The sequence below is a fragment of the Pseudophryne corroboree genome, chromosome 2 (assembly GCF_028390025.1).
Source record: "Pseudophryne corroboree isolate aPseCor3 chromosome 2, aPseCor3.hap2, whole genome shotgun sequence".
In the NCBI taxonomy this organism is placed as follows: domain Eukaryota; kingdom Metazoa; phylum Chordata; class Amphibia; order Anura; family Myobatrachidae; genus Pseudophryne; species Pseudophryne corroboree.
The window spans coordinates 552,342,393-552,356,314 of NC_086445.1; the positions used below are offsets into that span (position 1 = coordinate 552,342,393).

Below are 13,922 nucleotides of genomic sequence, written 5' to 3' on the forward strand. Positions count from 1 at the left end.
CCCCCTGCGCCCTGCACCCTACAGTGACCGGAGTATGTGGGTGTAGTGCGGGAGCAATGGCGCACAGCTGCAGTGCTGTGCGCTACCTCAGTTTGAAGACTGGAGTCTTCTGCCGCCGATTTCGAAGTCTTCTTGCTTCTTTCACCAGGCTTCTGTCTTCCGGCTCTGTGAGGGGGACGGCGGCGCGGCTCCGGGATCGGACGACAAAGGGTGAGATCCTGTGTACGATCCCTCTGGAGCTAATGGTGTCCAGTAGCCTAAGAAGCAGGACCTATCTGCAGAGAGTAGGGCTGCTTCTCTCCCCTCAGTCCCACGATGCAGGGACTCTTTTGCCAGCAGATCTCCCTGAAATTAAAAAACCTAACAAAATACTTTCTTATAGCAAGCTCAGGAGAGCTCACTAAACAGCACCCAGCTCGTCCGGGCACAGATTCAAACTGAGGTCTGAGTAGGGACATAGAGGGAGGAGCCAGAGCACACCAGTATCCAAATTCTTTCTTAAAGTGCCCTGTCTCCTGCGGAGCCCGTCTATCCCCATGGTCCTTACGGAGTCCCCAGCATCCATTAGGACGTTAGAGAAAGATTATTCCCTATTACCATGTCAAAGGCTTTTTCAGCATCTAGAGACAAGACAGGGGTCTTCATAACATTTGCTACTGAGAGGCACTGCTAACGTGTGGCCCAAATTTGTAAGGGGCACTACTACTCTGTGGGCCTAATGTGTAAGTAGAATGTGTAAGTGGCACTACTAATGTGTGGGCATAATGTGTAAGAGGCACTGCTGTGTGGCATCCTGTGAATATAGGGCACTACTACTGTGCAGCATAATGTGAACAAGGGGCCCTATTGGGGTGTAATGTGTATTATAGATTCAACTATGTGGCGTAATGTGTATAAAGGGCTCTAACGTGTGGCATAATGTATATAAGTGGTACTACTGTGTGGTGTAATGTGAATTGATACTTTTGTGTGGCTAGGCCCCTTCCCCATGAAGCCACGCACCTTTATTTTCGGTGCACATTATCTCTATATCACATATGGAGGTGGGGGCCCTGTGCTCTGTCTGGCACAGGGCACCAAAATGCCTAGTTACAGCTCTGTACATGTGTACCCTCACCAGTCAAATTACCCAGCTTGTCCTGTAAGGCTGAAATGTTGGTTGAGATATGGTGACCTGTAACAGGTTAGAAAGCAAACAGCCAGATTTAGTGCCTTAATGGTAAAATTTATAGCGAGCAGAATTTGTGCATGTATCTTCTGCCTGAGCCATCGACCTGTCAAGGGATTTTTTTCTGAAAATACTGTGACTTACATTGGGAGATGGGATGATTGCGGAAGTCTTTGAAAGCCTGGGAAAAATCTCTGAGTATCTTACTATAAATGAGAGTTTAATGAATTGTAATTCCCAACATACAAAATAATATCTCCCTTAAGAACTATTTTCGCTGTCTGCCAAAACAATATGGGGTCAGGCTGATGAACTGCATCAGTATGAACATAGTCCTGCCATGGAGATTGAATCAGATCACAATATTTTCTGGAGGCCGACAAGTTTAAGTCAGGAATTTCCATTGTGGATATGTGTCTCAGGAGACAAGGTCACTCAGAGGTAACGAGATCAATGCACAGTCTGATAAAACAATTGGCTCAATATCAATTTCCTCTACTGTGGAAACCAATAAGGATGAGACTAACAAAAAGTCAACGAAGGATAGTGACCCATAAACAAGTACAGGTTGAGTATCCCATATCCAAATATTCCAAAATACGGAATATTCCGAAATACAGACTTTTTTGAGTGAGAGTGAGAAAGTGAAACCTTCGTTTTTTGATGGCTCAATGTCCACAAACTTTGTTTAATACACAAAGTTATAAAAAATAATGTATTAAATGACCTTCAGGCTGTGTGTATAAGGTGTATATGAAACATAAATGAATTGTGTGAATGTACACACACTTTTTTTAATGCACAAAGTTATAAAAACTATTGGCTAAAATTACCTTCAGGATGTGTGTATAAGGTGTATATGTAACATAAATGCATTCTGTGCTTAGATTTAGGTCCCATCACCATGGTATCTCATTATGGTATGCAATTATTCCAAAATACGGAAAAATCCAATATCCAAAATACCTCTGGTCCCAAGCAATTTGGATAAGGGATACTCAACCTGTATAATTTTTACAAGATGGGTTTCAGGAAATCCATAGAACAATTACATGCAGGTGGTAACATTGTTATTTACAATTTGGCTATGACATAAAAAGACAAACTGCTTATCATACTTACCAGTGGCATACAGGGTGTACAGAGTAATACACTAGCATTACATAAAAAATTATAAATCAGACATTGGGATCAATTGTTTGGGAATGAATTGCAAACTGAATGGTATCCATCACCAAGAGCGATACTCTTTAAAATAACAGAAGTTATGGTAGACTTACCGTTGATAACTCTGTTTCTCCGAAGTACACAGTATCCACAGAATATACCCTGGATTGTAAGTAGCGTCAGAGGAATGGTTAAAGCTTTTGAACTCCCAGGATGCAACGGTCCACCCAAATGCCCTCCTGGCTCATGGAATTATGTCTGTTACAAGCCAAGGCAGGAGCAGAATTATATTGCGAAGGAAGACCTATTCATGCGAGAAGAACACACACACACCCACACCCACTTCCATACCGGAAGGAAGGAAGAGGTTAGTAAGTGTAAAGATTCTCAAATCAGGAGAGTCAGGGTGGTTTCCCTGTGGATACTGTAGACTTCAGAGAAATAGAGTTATCAACGGTAAGTCTACTATAACTTCTGTTTTCTCCTTCAGGGTTCACAGTAGTATCCAACGGATATACCCTGGGATGTCCCAAAACAGTAACTAAGGGAGGGGACGTTCCTGATTGGACAGAAGAATCCTTCGCCCAAATGCAGCATCTTGAGAGGCAAAGGTATCAAAGGCATAATGTTTAATGAATGTATTTATTGATAACCATGTGGCTGCCTTACAGAGTTACTCAGCTGAGGCACCATGGTGGGCTTCCCATGAAAGACCTACTGAATGGGTAGAGTAGGCAGAGACATTATCTAGGATAGAGAGATCAGCTTGAGAGTATACTTCTGAGATAGTCATCTGAAGCTATCTAGTCAATTGTTGCTTATTGGCAGGCCATCCTCTCTTGTGAAATCCGTAGAGAACAAAGAGAGTATCTATTCTTCTGATGGCACTGGTACGATCCACGTAGATCCTTAGGGCACGAACTACGTCCAATGATGCATCTCCCGCAGAGAAATCCAGTAACCGAAAGGCCGGAACTACTATTTCTTCATTAAGATGGAACTTAGAGATCACCGTAGGAAGATATCCAGATCGGAGAACCGCTCTATCTAGATAGAATACCAGAAATGGTTTAGCTTTCAACCATTTGACATCCACACGCTGCAGTGGTTCAAATGGGGCGTCTTGAAGCGCTCTGAGAACTAGTCCTAGGTCCCAGGGAGCTGTAGGGGGTACAAAGCCTTTTGCCTTTAGGATGGATGTCTCAAGAGCCATGCCATCAAAGACAGACGATCCAGGTGTTTGTAGAGACAAGGACCCTGAATCAGTAGATCTGGACGTTGAGATAGTAAGAAAGGAGTGTCCACAGACAGCCTCTGCAGATCTGTGTACCAATTTAGTCTGGGCCACGTCGGAGCTATTAATATCATGGCGCCCCCTTCCTGTTTGAATTTTCGAATCACCCTGGGCAACAGGGAGATTGGTGGGAAGACATATGCCAGATGAAACTTCCATTTCACTGACAGGGCATCCACGAAGATTGTTTCGGGATCTTTTGTTCTTGACCCATTTGTGGGTACCTCGTTGTTCTGACGCGAGGCCATGAGGTCCACTTCCAGCAGTCCCCACTTGTTTACCAGAATCTGAAAGACTTCTGGGTGCAAGGCCCATTCGCCTGTATGAGTGTCGTGTTGGCAGAGAAAGTCTGCTTCCCTATTTAGGACTCCGGGTATGAATACTGCTGACACGGCTGGATGATGAAGTTCTGCCCACTTTAACGCGCGGCTTACTTGACATGTCTTGAAAAAGGTCACTATTTGACCGAAATGCACTGACAGAAGGAGTGTGGGCAGCCAGCGTTTTTCTTTTTTTGTACTACCCCACCTACTAACATCGCTACCTCCGGATCAGGTAATCTCGATTTATTTTTTTCCACCTTATATAGAGAGATACCGTAGAGGTTAGCACTGGTGGTGTGTGTGTGTGTATATATATATATATATATATATATAAAAAATATTTTAATTTTTTTTTGTTATTTGGACCTTATGTGTTTTTTAATGTCTTAAGTGTATTTGCCCCTTCCGTTTGGGGTGTTTTTTGTACAAATAAAAATCTCTTCTTGATTTTAACACTTGCTGGATATAAGTCTTGTTGAATGAAGACAGAAAAAGAAAAGATACCTTTACGTGCCTTGAAAATCTCCACCGACATTGTGAGTTGGGTACGCAGATTACCCTTTTATTTCATCTAAGAATATTTAAGAGATACCTTGATGTGTATTACACCTGGTATTTTAAAGTGAGTTTCGGTACGTTTATATACCTGCTTTAAGAACGTATATATATGACCTATAGATACGTGTCTCAATAGTTATACTAGTAAGTGCATAAAACCCGTACTACACATTGGATATTTTGCTTTCTTTCTGGGATCCATCTGGAGTAAATATTGCATCTGGTCTGGTTGCGTGAATACCACAGGATCCCTTCAGATAAAGATACCTTGATGAGCTTCAACTCACCTGTAACACTGTGAGTGGGGTACGCCTTCTTCTCTTCACCTAAAGATACCTTTATACGATTACTCAACATTACATCATTATCTAGTGAGTGGAGTACGCTCTTCACTTTTGTAAGTTCACTAAATCAAGCACTTAGTAAATTGTAGGGCATGGTGCATCCATTCAGTGGAGATGTGGCATGCTGTTTATAATGTAAAATAGAGCTATCACGGTGTTCATACTGATGTATGTATTTGTAAAAATTGTATTACACTATTGTGTTTTTTTTATGTTTTTTATGCACTGAATTCCTTGCACAAGTACCAAGTGTCAAGCAAACTGAAGGCTGGATACAGGAAAAACTTCCAGATAGGAAAGTCTTATACACAGTGATTCTGTTGTACTTGCGCCCTGGGCGGTACACCTCCCATTTTTGTTGTATTCTGTTGGTTGTTTTGTTGATGTGTGGTGACATCTGAGGGGGGATATTACCTAAGGCAGCTCATTCTAGCGCCAGTCTTTGGACTCTTTAATTTTTTTTTTTTATAAAGTTCAATAATAGGTCCACAGAAGTTCCAATACAAACCAAATGTTCCAAGCTGACATACAGAACTACAGATGAGCCCTGAAACACCTTGCCATATGGCACGTTATACCCTGCGTGATTCCCATACTGTACACTTTTTTCCTCAGTTTGCATATACTGTAGTGCGCTAAATAATTAGAATTTGTTTTTGTTTTTTGTTGCAGACAAATTAAAATAAAGTGGCATGTAAAGCATAATGATGCATGGTGTAGGTCACTCGCATCAGACCTGTCTTATGCCGTTTTACACAAACGACATACTTTTCCTCTATTTTGCATCTTACTTCGCTTATAGGGGGTCATTCCGACACGTTCGCACGCAGCTGTTCTTTGCTGCGGTGCAAACGGGTCTGGAATGCGCATGCGCGGCGTTGCCAGATACGAAGAAAGCGGTCACAGCGGCGCTCGCAAGATTGAGAGAAGGAAGGCGTTCCGAAGCGTCACCTGTCTGTTGACAGCCGTTTTCTGGAAGTGGTAAGGAAAACGCAGGCGTGTCCAGGAGAACGGAGGGCGGATGTCTGACATCAAAGCCGGACCCATCATCGCTGAGATCGTCGCACAGGGTAAGTATGTCCACGGCTGGTCTACTTTTACACAAACCTTTTTTAGCTAAGCGGGGCTGCACAAGCGTTCGCAGCTCTGCTAAGCTAAAATATACTCCCCCATAGGCGGGGATTAGTTGATCGCACCAGCAGCAAAAAGTTGCTGGCTGCGATCAACTCGGAATGACCACCATAGTGTACAAGGTACTTAAGATTAGTGCTGTGGTGCACTAAATGGGGCTATGTAGCGTGATCTGAGGATAGCTGTGTGTAGACACATCTATATGTCAGTTGACTATGCAGGGTGTCTACAGTTCATTAAAATATAAACACTTCATAATATACATGAAAGAGATAGTAAGCGTAAGCTGCTATAAGACATTTTGTATAAGTAGCAGCCATGTTGTAGTGAATAAGGAAGATGCTTTGTTAAGAAATCATAAGAATGCTGACATTTCATAGTTAGTACATTCTGTGAGAAGCAAGGTTGTAGCTATAGTCCTGGAAATATGTTATTAGACAGTTTCTCATGTGTTTAGACTTCTTGTGAAGGACACAAAGGAGGGGGTCAGCTAGGGAGGATTCCTGAAAGAAGATGCATTTTGTTTTCTTATGTGACGTGTATCAAGTGTTCATGCAAGTAACTTTCTGCTATATAACGCCCTGTGAAATAAACAAGCTTTAGTCTCATCTTGCCGACATAACCGTGTGTGTTGTCTGCTTCCTGGGATTCCCAATGCATTGGTAAACAAATGGTATCGAGGGGACTTGATAGAAGGAGGCTTATCTCCGACATACGTTTGTAACAATAGTGAAGTTTAGTTGAATGTCTCAGCTATTAAAATTAGTGATGAGCGGGTTCGGTTTCTCGGAAACCGAACCCCCCCGAACTTCACCCTTTTTACACGGGTCCGAGGCATACTCGGATTCTCCCGTATGGCTCGGTTAACCCGAGCGCGCCCGAACGTCATCATCCCGCTGTCGTATTCTCGCGAGATTCGGATTCTATATAAGCAGCCGCGCGTCGCCATTTTCACTCGTTCATTGGAAATGTTAGGGAGAGGACGTGGCTGGCGTCCTCTCCGTTATTGTTGAACTTGATTGTGCACTATTGCTTAATTGTGGGAAGGGCTGGGGAGCAGCTGTATAATATAGGAGGAGTACAGTGCAGAGTTTTGCTGATCAGTGACCACCAGTATACGTTGTCTGCCTGAAAAACACTCCATATCTGTGCTCAGTGTGCTGCTTTATTGTGGGGACTGGGGACCACCAGTATAATATTATATAGGAGGAGTACAGTGCAGAGTTTTGCTGACCAGTGACCACCAGTATATAATATATAGCATTACGGTACAGTAGGCCACTGCTGTACCTACCTCTGTGTCGTCATTAAGTATACTATCCATCTAGATTCTATACCTGTGGTGCATTTCAGTTGTGCAGTTTGCTGACACAGTGACCACCAGTATATATAGCAGTACGGTACGGAAGGCCACTGCTGTACCTACCTCTGTGTCGTCATTAAGTATACTATCCATCTACATTCTATACCTGTGGTGCATTTTAGTTTTGCAGTTTGCTGACACAGTGACCACCAGTATACTATATATAGCAGTACGGAAGGCCACTGCTGTACCTACCTCTGTGTCGTCATTAAGTATACTATCCATCTACTCTATACCTGTGGTGCATTTTAGTTTTGCAGTTTGCTGACACAGTGACCACCAGTATACTATATATAGCAGTACGGTATGGAAGGCCACTGCTGTACCTACCTCTGTGTCGTCATTAAGTATACTATCCATCTACATTCTATACCTGTGGTGCATTTTAGTTTTGCAGTTTGCTGACACAGTGCCCACCAGTATACTATATATAGCAGTACGGAAGGCCACTGCTGTACCTACCTCTGTGTCGTCATTAAGTATACTATCCATCTACATTCTATACCTGTGGTGCATTTTAGTATTGCAGTTTGCTGACACAGTGACCACCAGTATACTATATATAGCAGTACGGTACGGAAGGCCACAGCTGTACCTACCTCTGTGTCGTCATTAAGTATACTATCCATCTACATTCTATACCTGTGGTGCATTTCAGTTGTGCAGTTTGCTGACACAGTGACCACCAGTATATATAGCAGTACGGTACGGAAGGCCACTGCTGTACCTACCTCTGTGTCGTCATTAAGTATACTATCCATCTAGATTCTATACCTGTGGTGCATTTCAGTTGTGCAGTTTGCTGACACAGTGACCACCAGTATATATAGCAGTACGGTACGGAAGGCCACTGCTGTACCTACCTCTGTGTTGTCATTAAGTACACTATCCATCTACATTCTATACCTGTGGTGCATTTTAGTTTTTCAGTTTGCTGACACAGTGACCACCAGTATACTATATATAGCAGTACGGAAGGCCACTGCTGTACCTACCTCTGTGTCGTCATTAAGTATACTATCCATCTACATTCTATACCTGTGGTGCATTTTAGTTTTGCAGATTGCTGACAGTGACCACCAGTATATATAGCAGTACGGTACGGAAGGCCACTGCTCTACCTACCTCTGTGTCGTCAAGTATACTATCCATCCATACCTGTGGTGCATTTTAGTTGTGCGCAGTATATATAGTAGTAGGCCATTGCTATTGATAGTTACTGGCATATAATTCCACACATTAAAAAATGGAGAACAAAAATGTGGAGGTTAAAATAGGGAAATATCAAGATCCACTTCCACCTCGTGCTGAAGCTGCTGCCACTAGTCATGGCCGAGACGATGAAATGCCATCAACGTCGTCTGCCAAGGCCGATGCCCAATGTCATAGTAGAGAGCATGTAAAATCCAAAAACAAAAGTTCAGTAAATTGACCCAAAAATCAAAATTAAAAGCGTCTGAGGAGAAGCGTAAACTTGCCAATATGCCATTTACGACACGGAGTGGCAAGGAACGGCTGAGGCCCTGGCCTATGTTCATGGCTAGTGGTTCAGCTTCACATGAGGATGGAAGCACTCATCTTCTCGCTAGAAAAATGAAAAGACTTAAGTTGGCAAAAGCACAGCAAAGAACTGTGCGTTCTTCTAAATCACAAATCCCCAAGGAGAGTCCAATTGTGTCGGTTGCGATGCCTGACCTTCCCAACACTGGACGGGAAGAGCTTGCGCCTTCCACCATTTGCACGCCCCCTGCAAGTGCTGGAAGGAGCACCCGCAGTCCAGTTCCTGATAGTCAAATTGAAGATGTCACTGTTGAAGTACACCAGGATGAGGATATGGGTGTTGCTGGGGAGGAAATTGACAAGGAGGATTCTGATGGTGAGGTGGTTTGTTTAAGTTAGGCACCCGGGGAGACACCTGTTGTCCGTGGGACGAATATGGCCATTAACATGCCTGATCAAAATACAAAAAAAAAATCAGCTCTTCGGTGTGGAATTATTTCAACACAAATGCGGACAACAGGTGTCAAGCCGTGTGTTGCCTTTGTCAAGCTGTAATAAGTAGGGGTAAGGACGTTAACCACCTCGGAACATCCTCCCTTATACGTCACCTGCAGCGCATTCATCATAAGTCAGTGACAAGTTCAAAAACTTTGGGTGACAGCGGAAGCAGTCCACTGACCACTAAATCCCTTCCTCTTGTAACCAAGCTCCTACAAACCACACCACCAACTCCCTCAGTGTCAATTTCCTCCTTACCCAGGAAAGCCAATAGTCCTGCAGGCCATGTCACTGGCAAGTCTGACGAGTCCTCTCCTGCCTGGGATTCCTGCAATGCATCCTTGAGTGTAACGCCTACTGCTGCTGGCGCTGCTGTTGTAGCTGCTGGGAGTCGATCGTCATCCCAGAGGGGAAGTCGGAAGACCACTTGTACTACTTCCAGTAAGCAATTGACTGTCCAACAGTCCTTTGCGAGGAAGATGAAATATCACAGCAGTCATCCTGCTGCAAAGCAGATAACTCAGGCCTTGGCAGCCTGGGCGGTGAGAAACGTGGTTCCGGTATCCACTGTTAATTCAGAGCCAACTAGAGACTTGATTGAGGTACTGTGTCCCCGGTACCAAATACCATCTAGGTTCCATTTCTCTAGGCAGGCGATACCGAAAATGTACACAGACCTCAGAAAAAGACTCACCAGTGTCCTAAAAAATGCAGTTGTACCCAATGTCCACTTAACCACGGACATGTGGACAAGTGGAGCAGGGCAGACTCAGGACTATATGACTGTGACAGCCCACTGGGTAGATGTATTGCCTCTCGCAGCAAGAACAGCAGCGGCGGCACCAGTAGCAGCATCTCGCAAACGCCAACTCGTTCCTAGGCAGGCTACGTTTTGTATCACCGCTTTCCAGAAGAGGCACACAGCTGACAACCTCTTACGGAAACTGAGGAACATCATCGCAGAATGGCTTACCCCAATTGGACTCTCCTGGGGATTTGTGACATCGGACAACGCCAGCAATATTGTGCGTGCATTACATCTGGGCAAATTCCAGCACGTCCCATGTTTTGCACATACATTGAATTTGGTGGTGCAGAATTATTTAAAAAACGACAGGGGCGTCCAAGAGATGCTGTCGGTGGCCCGAAGAATTGCGGGCCACTTTCGGCATTCAGCCACCGCGTACAGAAGACTGGAGCACCACCAAACATTCCTGAACCTGCCCTGCCATCATCTGAAGCAAGAGGTGGTAACGAGGTGGAATTCAACCCTCTATATGCTTCAGAGGATGGAGGAGCAGCAAAAGGCCATTCAAGCCTATACATCTGCCCACGATATAGGCAAAGGAGGGGGAATGCACCTGACTCAAGCGCAGTGGAGAATGATTTCAACGTTGTGCAAGGTTCTGCAACCCTTTGAACTTGCCACACGTGAAGTCAGTTCAGACACTGCCAGCCTGAGTCAGGTCATTCCCCTCATCAGGCTTTTGCAGAAGAAGCTGGAGACATTGAAGGAGGAGCTAAAACAGAGCGATTCCGCTAGGCATGTGGGACTTGTGGATGGAGCCCTTAATTCGCTTAACCAGGATTCACGGGTGGTCAATCTGTTGAAATCAGAGCACTACATTTTGGCCACCGTGCTCGATCCTAGATTTAAAACCTACGTTGTATCTCTCTTTCCGGCAGACACAAGTCTGCAGAGGTTCAAAGACCTGCTGGTGAGAAAATTGTCAAGTCAAGCGGAACGTGACCCGTCAACATCTCCTCCTTCACATTCTCCCGCAACTGGGGGTGCGAGGAAAAGGCTAAGAATTCCGAGCCCACCCGCTGGCGGTGATGCAGGGCAGTCTGGAGCGAGTGCTGACATCTGGTCCGGACTGAAGGACCTGCCAACGATTACTGACATGTCGTCTACTGTCACTTCATATGATTCTCTCACCATTGAAAGAATGGTGGAGGATTATATGAGTGACCGCATCCAAGTAGGCACGTCAGACAGTCCGTACGCATACTGGCAGGAAAAAGAGGCAATTTGGAGGCCCTTGCACAAACTGGCTTTATTCTACCTAAGTTGCCCTCCCTCCAGTGTGTACTCCGAAAGAGTGTTTAGTACAGCCGCTCACCTTGTCAGCAATCGTCGTACGAGGTTACTTCCAGAAAATGTGGAGATGATGTTCATCAAAATTAATTATAATCAATTCCTCCGTGGAGACATTCACCAGCAGCAATTGCCTCCACAAAGTACACAGGGACCTGAGATGGTGGATTCCAGTGGGGACGAATTAATAATCTGTGAGGAGGGGGATGTACACAGTGAAAGGGGTGAGGAATCGGAGGATGATGATGAGGTGGACATCTTGCCTCTGTAGAGCCAGTTTGTGCAAGGAGAGATTGATTGCTTCTTTTTTTGGTGGGGGCCCAAACCAACCAGTCATTTCAGTCACAGTCGTGTGGCAGACCCTGTCGCTGAAATGATGGGTTCGTTAAAGTGTGCATGTCCTGTTTATACAACATAAGGGTGGGTGGGAGGGCCCAAGGACAATTCCATCTTGCACCTCTTTTTTCTTTCATTTTTCTTTGCATCATGTGCTGTTTGGGGGCAATTTTTTTGAAGTGCCATCCTGCCTGACACTGCAGTGCCACTCCTAGATGGGCCAGGTGTTTGTGTCGGCCACTTGTGTCGCTTAGCTTAGTCACACAGCGACCTTAGTGCGCCTCTTTTTTTCTTTGCATCATGTGCTGTTTGGGGACAATTTTTTTGAAGTGCCATCCTGCCTGACACTGCAGTGCCACTCCTAGATGGGCCAGGTGTTTGTGTCGGCCACTTGTGTCGCTTAGCTTAGCCATCCAGCGACCTCGGTGCAAATTTTAGGACTAAAAATAATATTGTGAGGTGTTCAGAATAGACTGGAAATGAGTGGAAATTATGGTTATTGAGGTTAATAAAACTATGGGATCAAAATGACCCCCAAATTCTATGATTTAAGCTGTTTTTTAGGGTTTTTTGTAAAAAACACCCGAATCGAAAACACACCCGAATCCGACAAAAAATTTTCGGTGAGATTTTGCCAAAACGCATCCGAATCCAAAACACGGCCGCGGAACCGAATCCAAAACCAAAACACAAAACCCGAAAAATGTCCGGTGCACATCACTAATTAAAATGAGTCCGCATAGTGCTCTGTGAGGTATTCTCAAAAATCACCCTGCAGGGTCCTATAATGCACATTATAACTGGCCTCCATGTCAGCTAGTACGTATCTCGGCTCCCATGCACTACACCAAGATGTCATTATCCCAATCCCTTCCCCCATGAAAGATGCCAGTATGCAGCACCGGAACTTACCTGTGGAAAAAGCGCATTATTTTACATGAAAGAAATAGAGTTCAGTTATGTTTACATTCTAATGCAATCACAACAGAGAAAATGCCCAGAACAAATAATGAAAAAATGAATACAACGATAAATCCAAAATATGAAAGCACAACTTCAACAGTCTACCACAAAACCAATATTGCCATGCATGTAAATTCATTACATGATCATGTACCTGGAGACAGATAGAGGGGACCGCGAGGGGTCGTGCGTCTGTGCAGACTTCAGCCACTGTCCATTCTGCTGGATGTGATCAGTACTGTGCTCTGTGAAGAAACAAAGTATATGAGAATACACTATAAACGTGAATTTCAGTCCTGCCTGAAACGGGATATGGTCTTTAGGTTGACAGTCATTAGGTCGACCACTACTGGTCGACATGCACTAGGTCGACATAGAAAAAGGTTGACATGCGTTTTTCACACTTTTTTCTTAATTTTTTGATCTTTTTCATACCTTTACCTTTTTCCATGTCGACTTTGTTCATGTCGACCTAGTGACCATGTCGACCAATAGTGGTTGACCTAATGACCCATACCCCCTGAAACTGCATTTAGAGGTGCAATATTGCTTGTAGTGTACGAGTGTGTGTGTAAACAACACAAACACCACCTTGTAAGCTTGATAAAGACACGCAATAAATAGCTGTGGAGCACTCCATGGTTATAGACAACTATGTATCATTATGTACAAAATCTGAATTCCTGATTTAAATACACTTACATTATTGAAATGACACAATCTATTAAAACAGGTGCCACCAGAATGAGGTAAAACATTAGTAATTTGTTATCAGACAGTGTGATCTCTTAGCTTACACAGTGGTGGTACTTTAGTGTACCGCTGTACACCAAGCACTCAGTGTTAAACTAAATACAAATCATCAGCTGAAGATTCTTGGAAGACGTAAATGACTAAGCAACATACATAGCTGAAGAACAAACTATATATCACCCAACACGGCCAAAAACACAATATTCTCTAGAAAAAATAAATGAGTTAAGACAATATTTCCTGAGCAACCTGACCTTGAATACGGACATTCCCAAAAACCAGGGAGACAAAAGCAGGGTGTACACAAAAACAAAAAAATTGGGATTTTTGCATAAACTTTTTCTTATTGTTCATTGGGGACACTAGAACAATGGAGTATGTGAAGGAAATGATGTCTGCATTCTCTACGGGGTAAATGTATGAAAC

General features: G+C 44.0%; 1 protein-coding gene across 4 annotated transcripts in view; it reads right to left on the minus strand.

Annotated features, from left to right (window-relative positions):
* The window catches only part of INPP5B (inositol polyphosphate-5-phosphatase B), a 483,885-nt gene that overhangs the window by 174,655 nt on the left and 295,308 nt on the right, over positions 1-13,922 (minus strand). For 3 of the 4 annotated variants that reach the window (XM_063954327.1, XM_063954328.1, XM_063954329.1), the window contains one exon: positions 12,898-12,988. In XM_063954327.1, coding sequence (XP_063810397.1) covers positions 12,898-12,988 — 91 coding nt within the window. Of the gene's footprint in view, positions 1-12,897; positions 12,989-13,922 lie in introns of those variants that run through there. The other variant, XM_063954330.1, reaches the window with a different exon arrangement.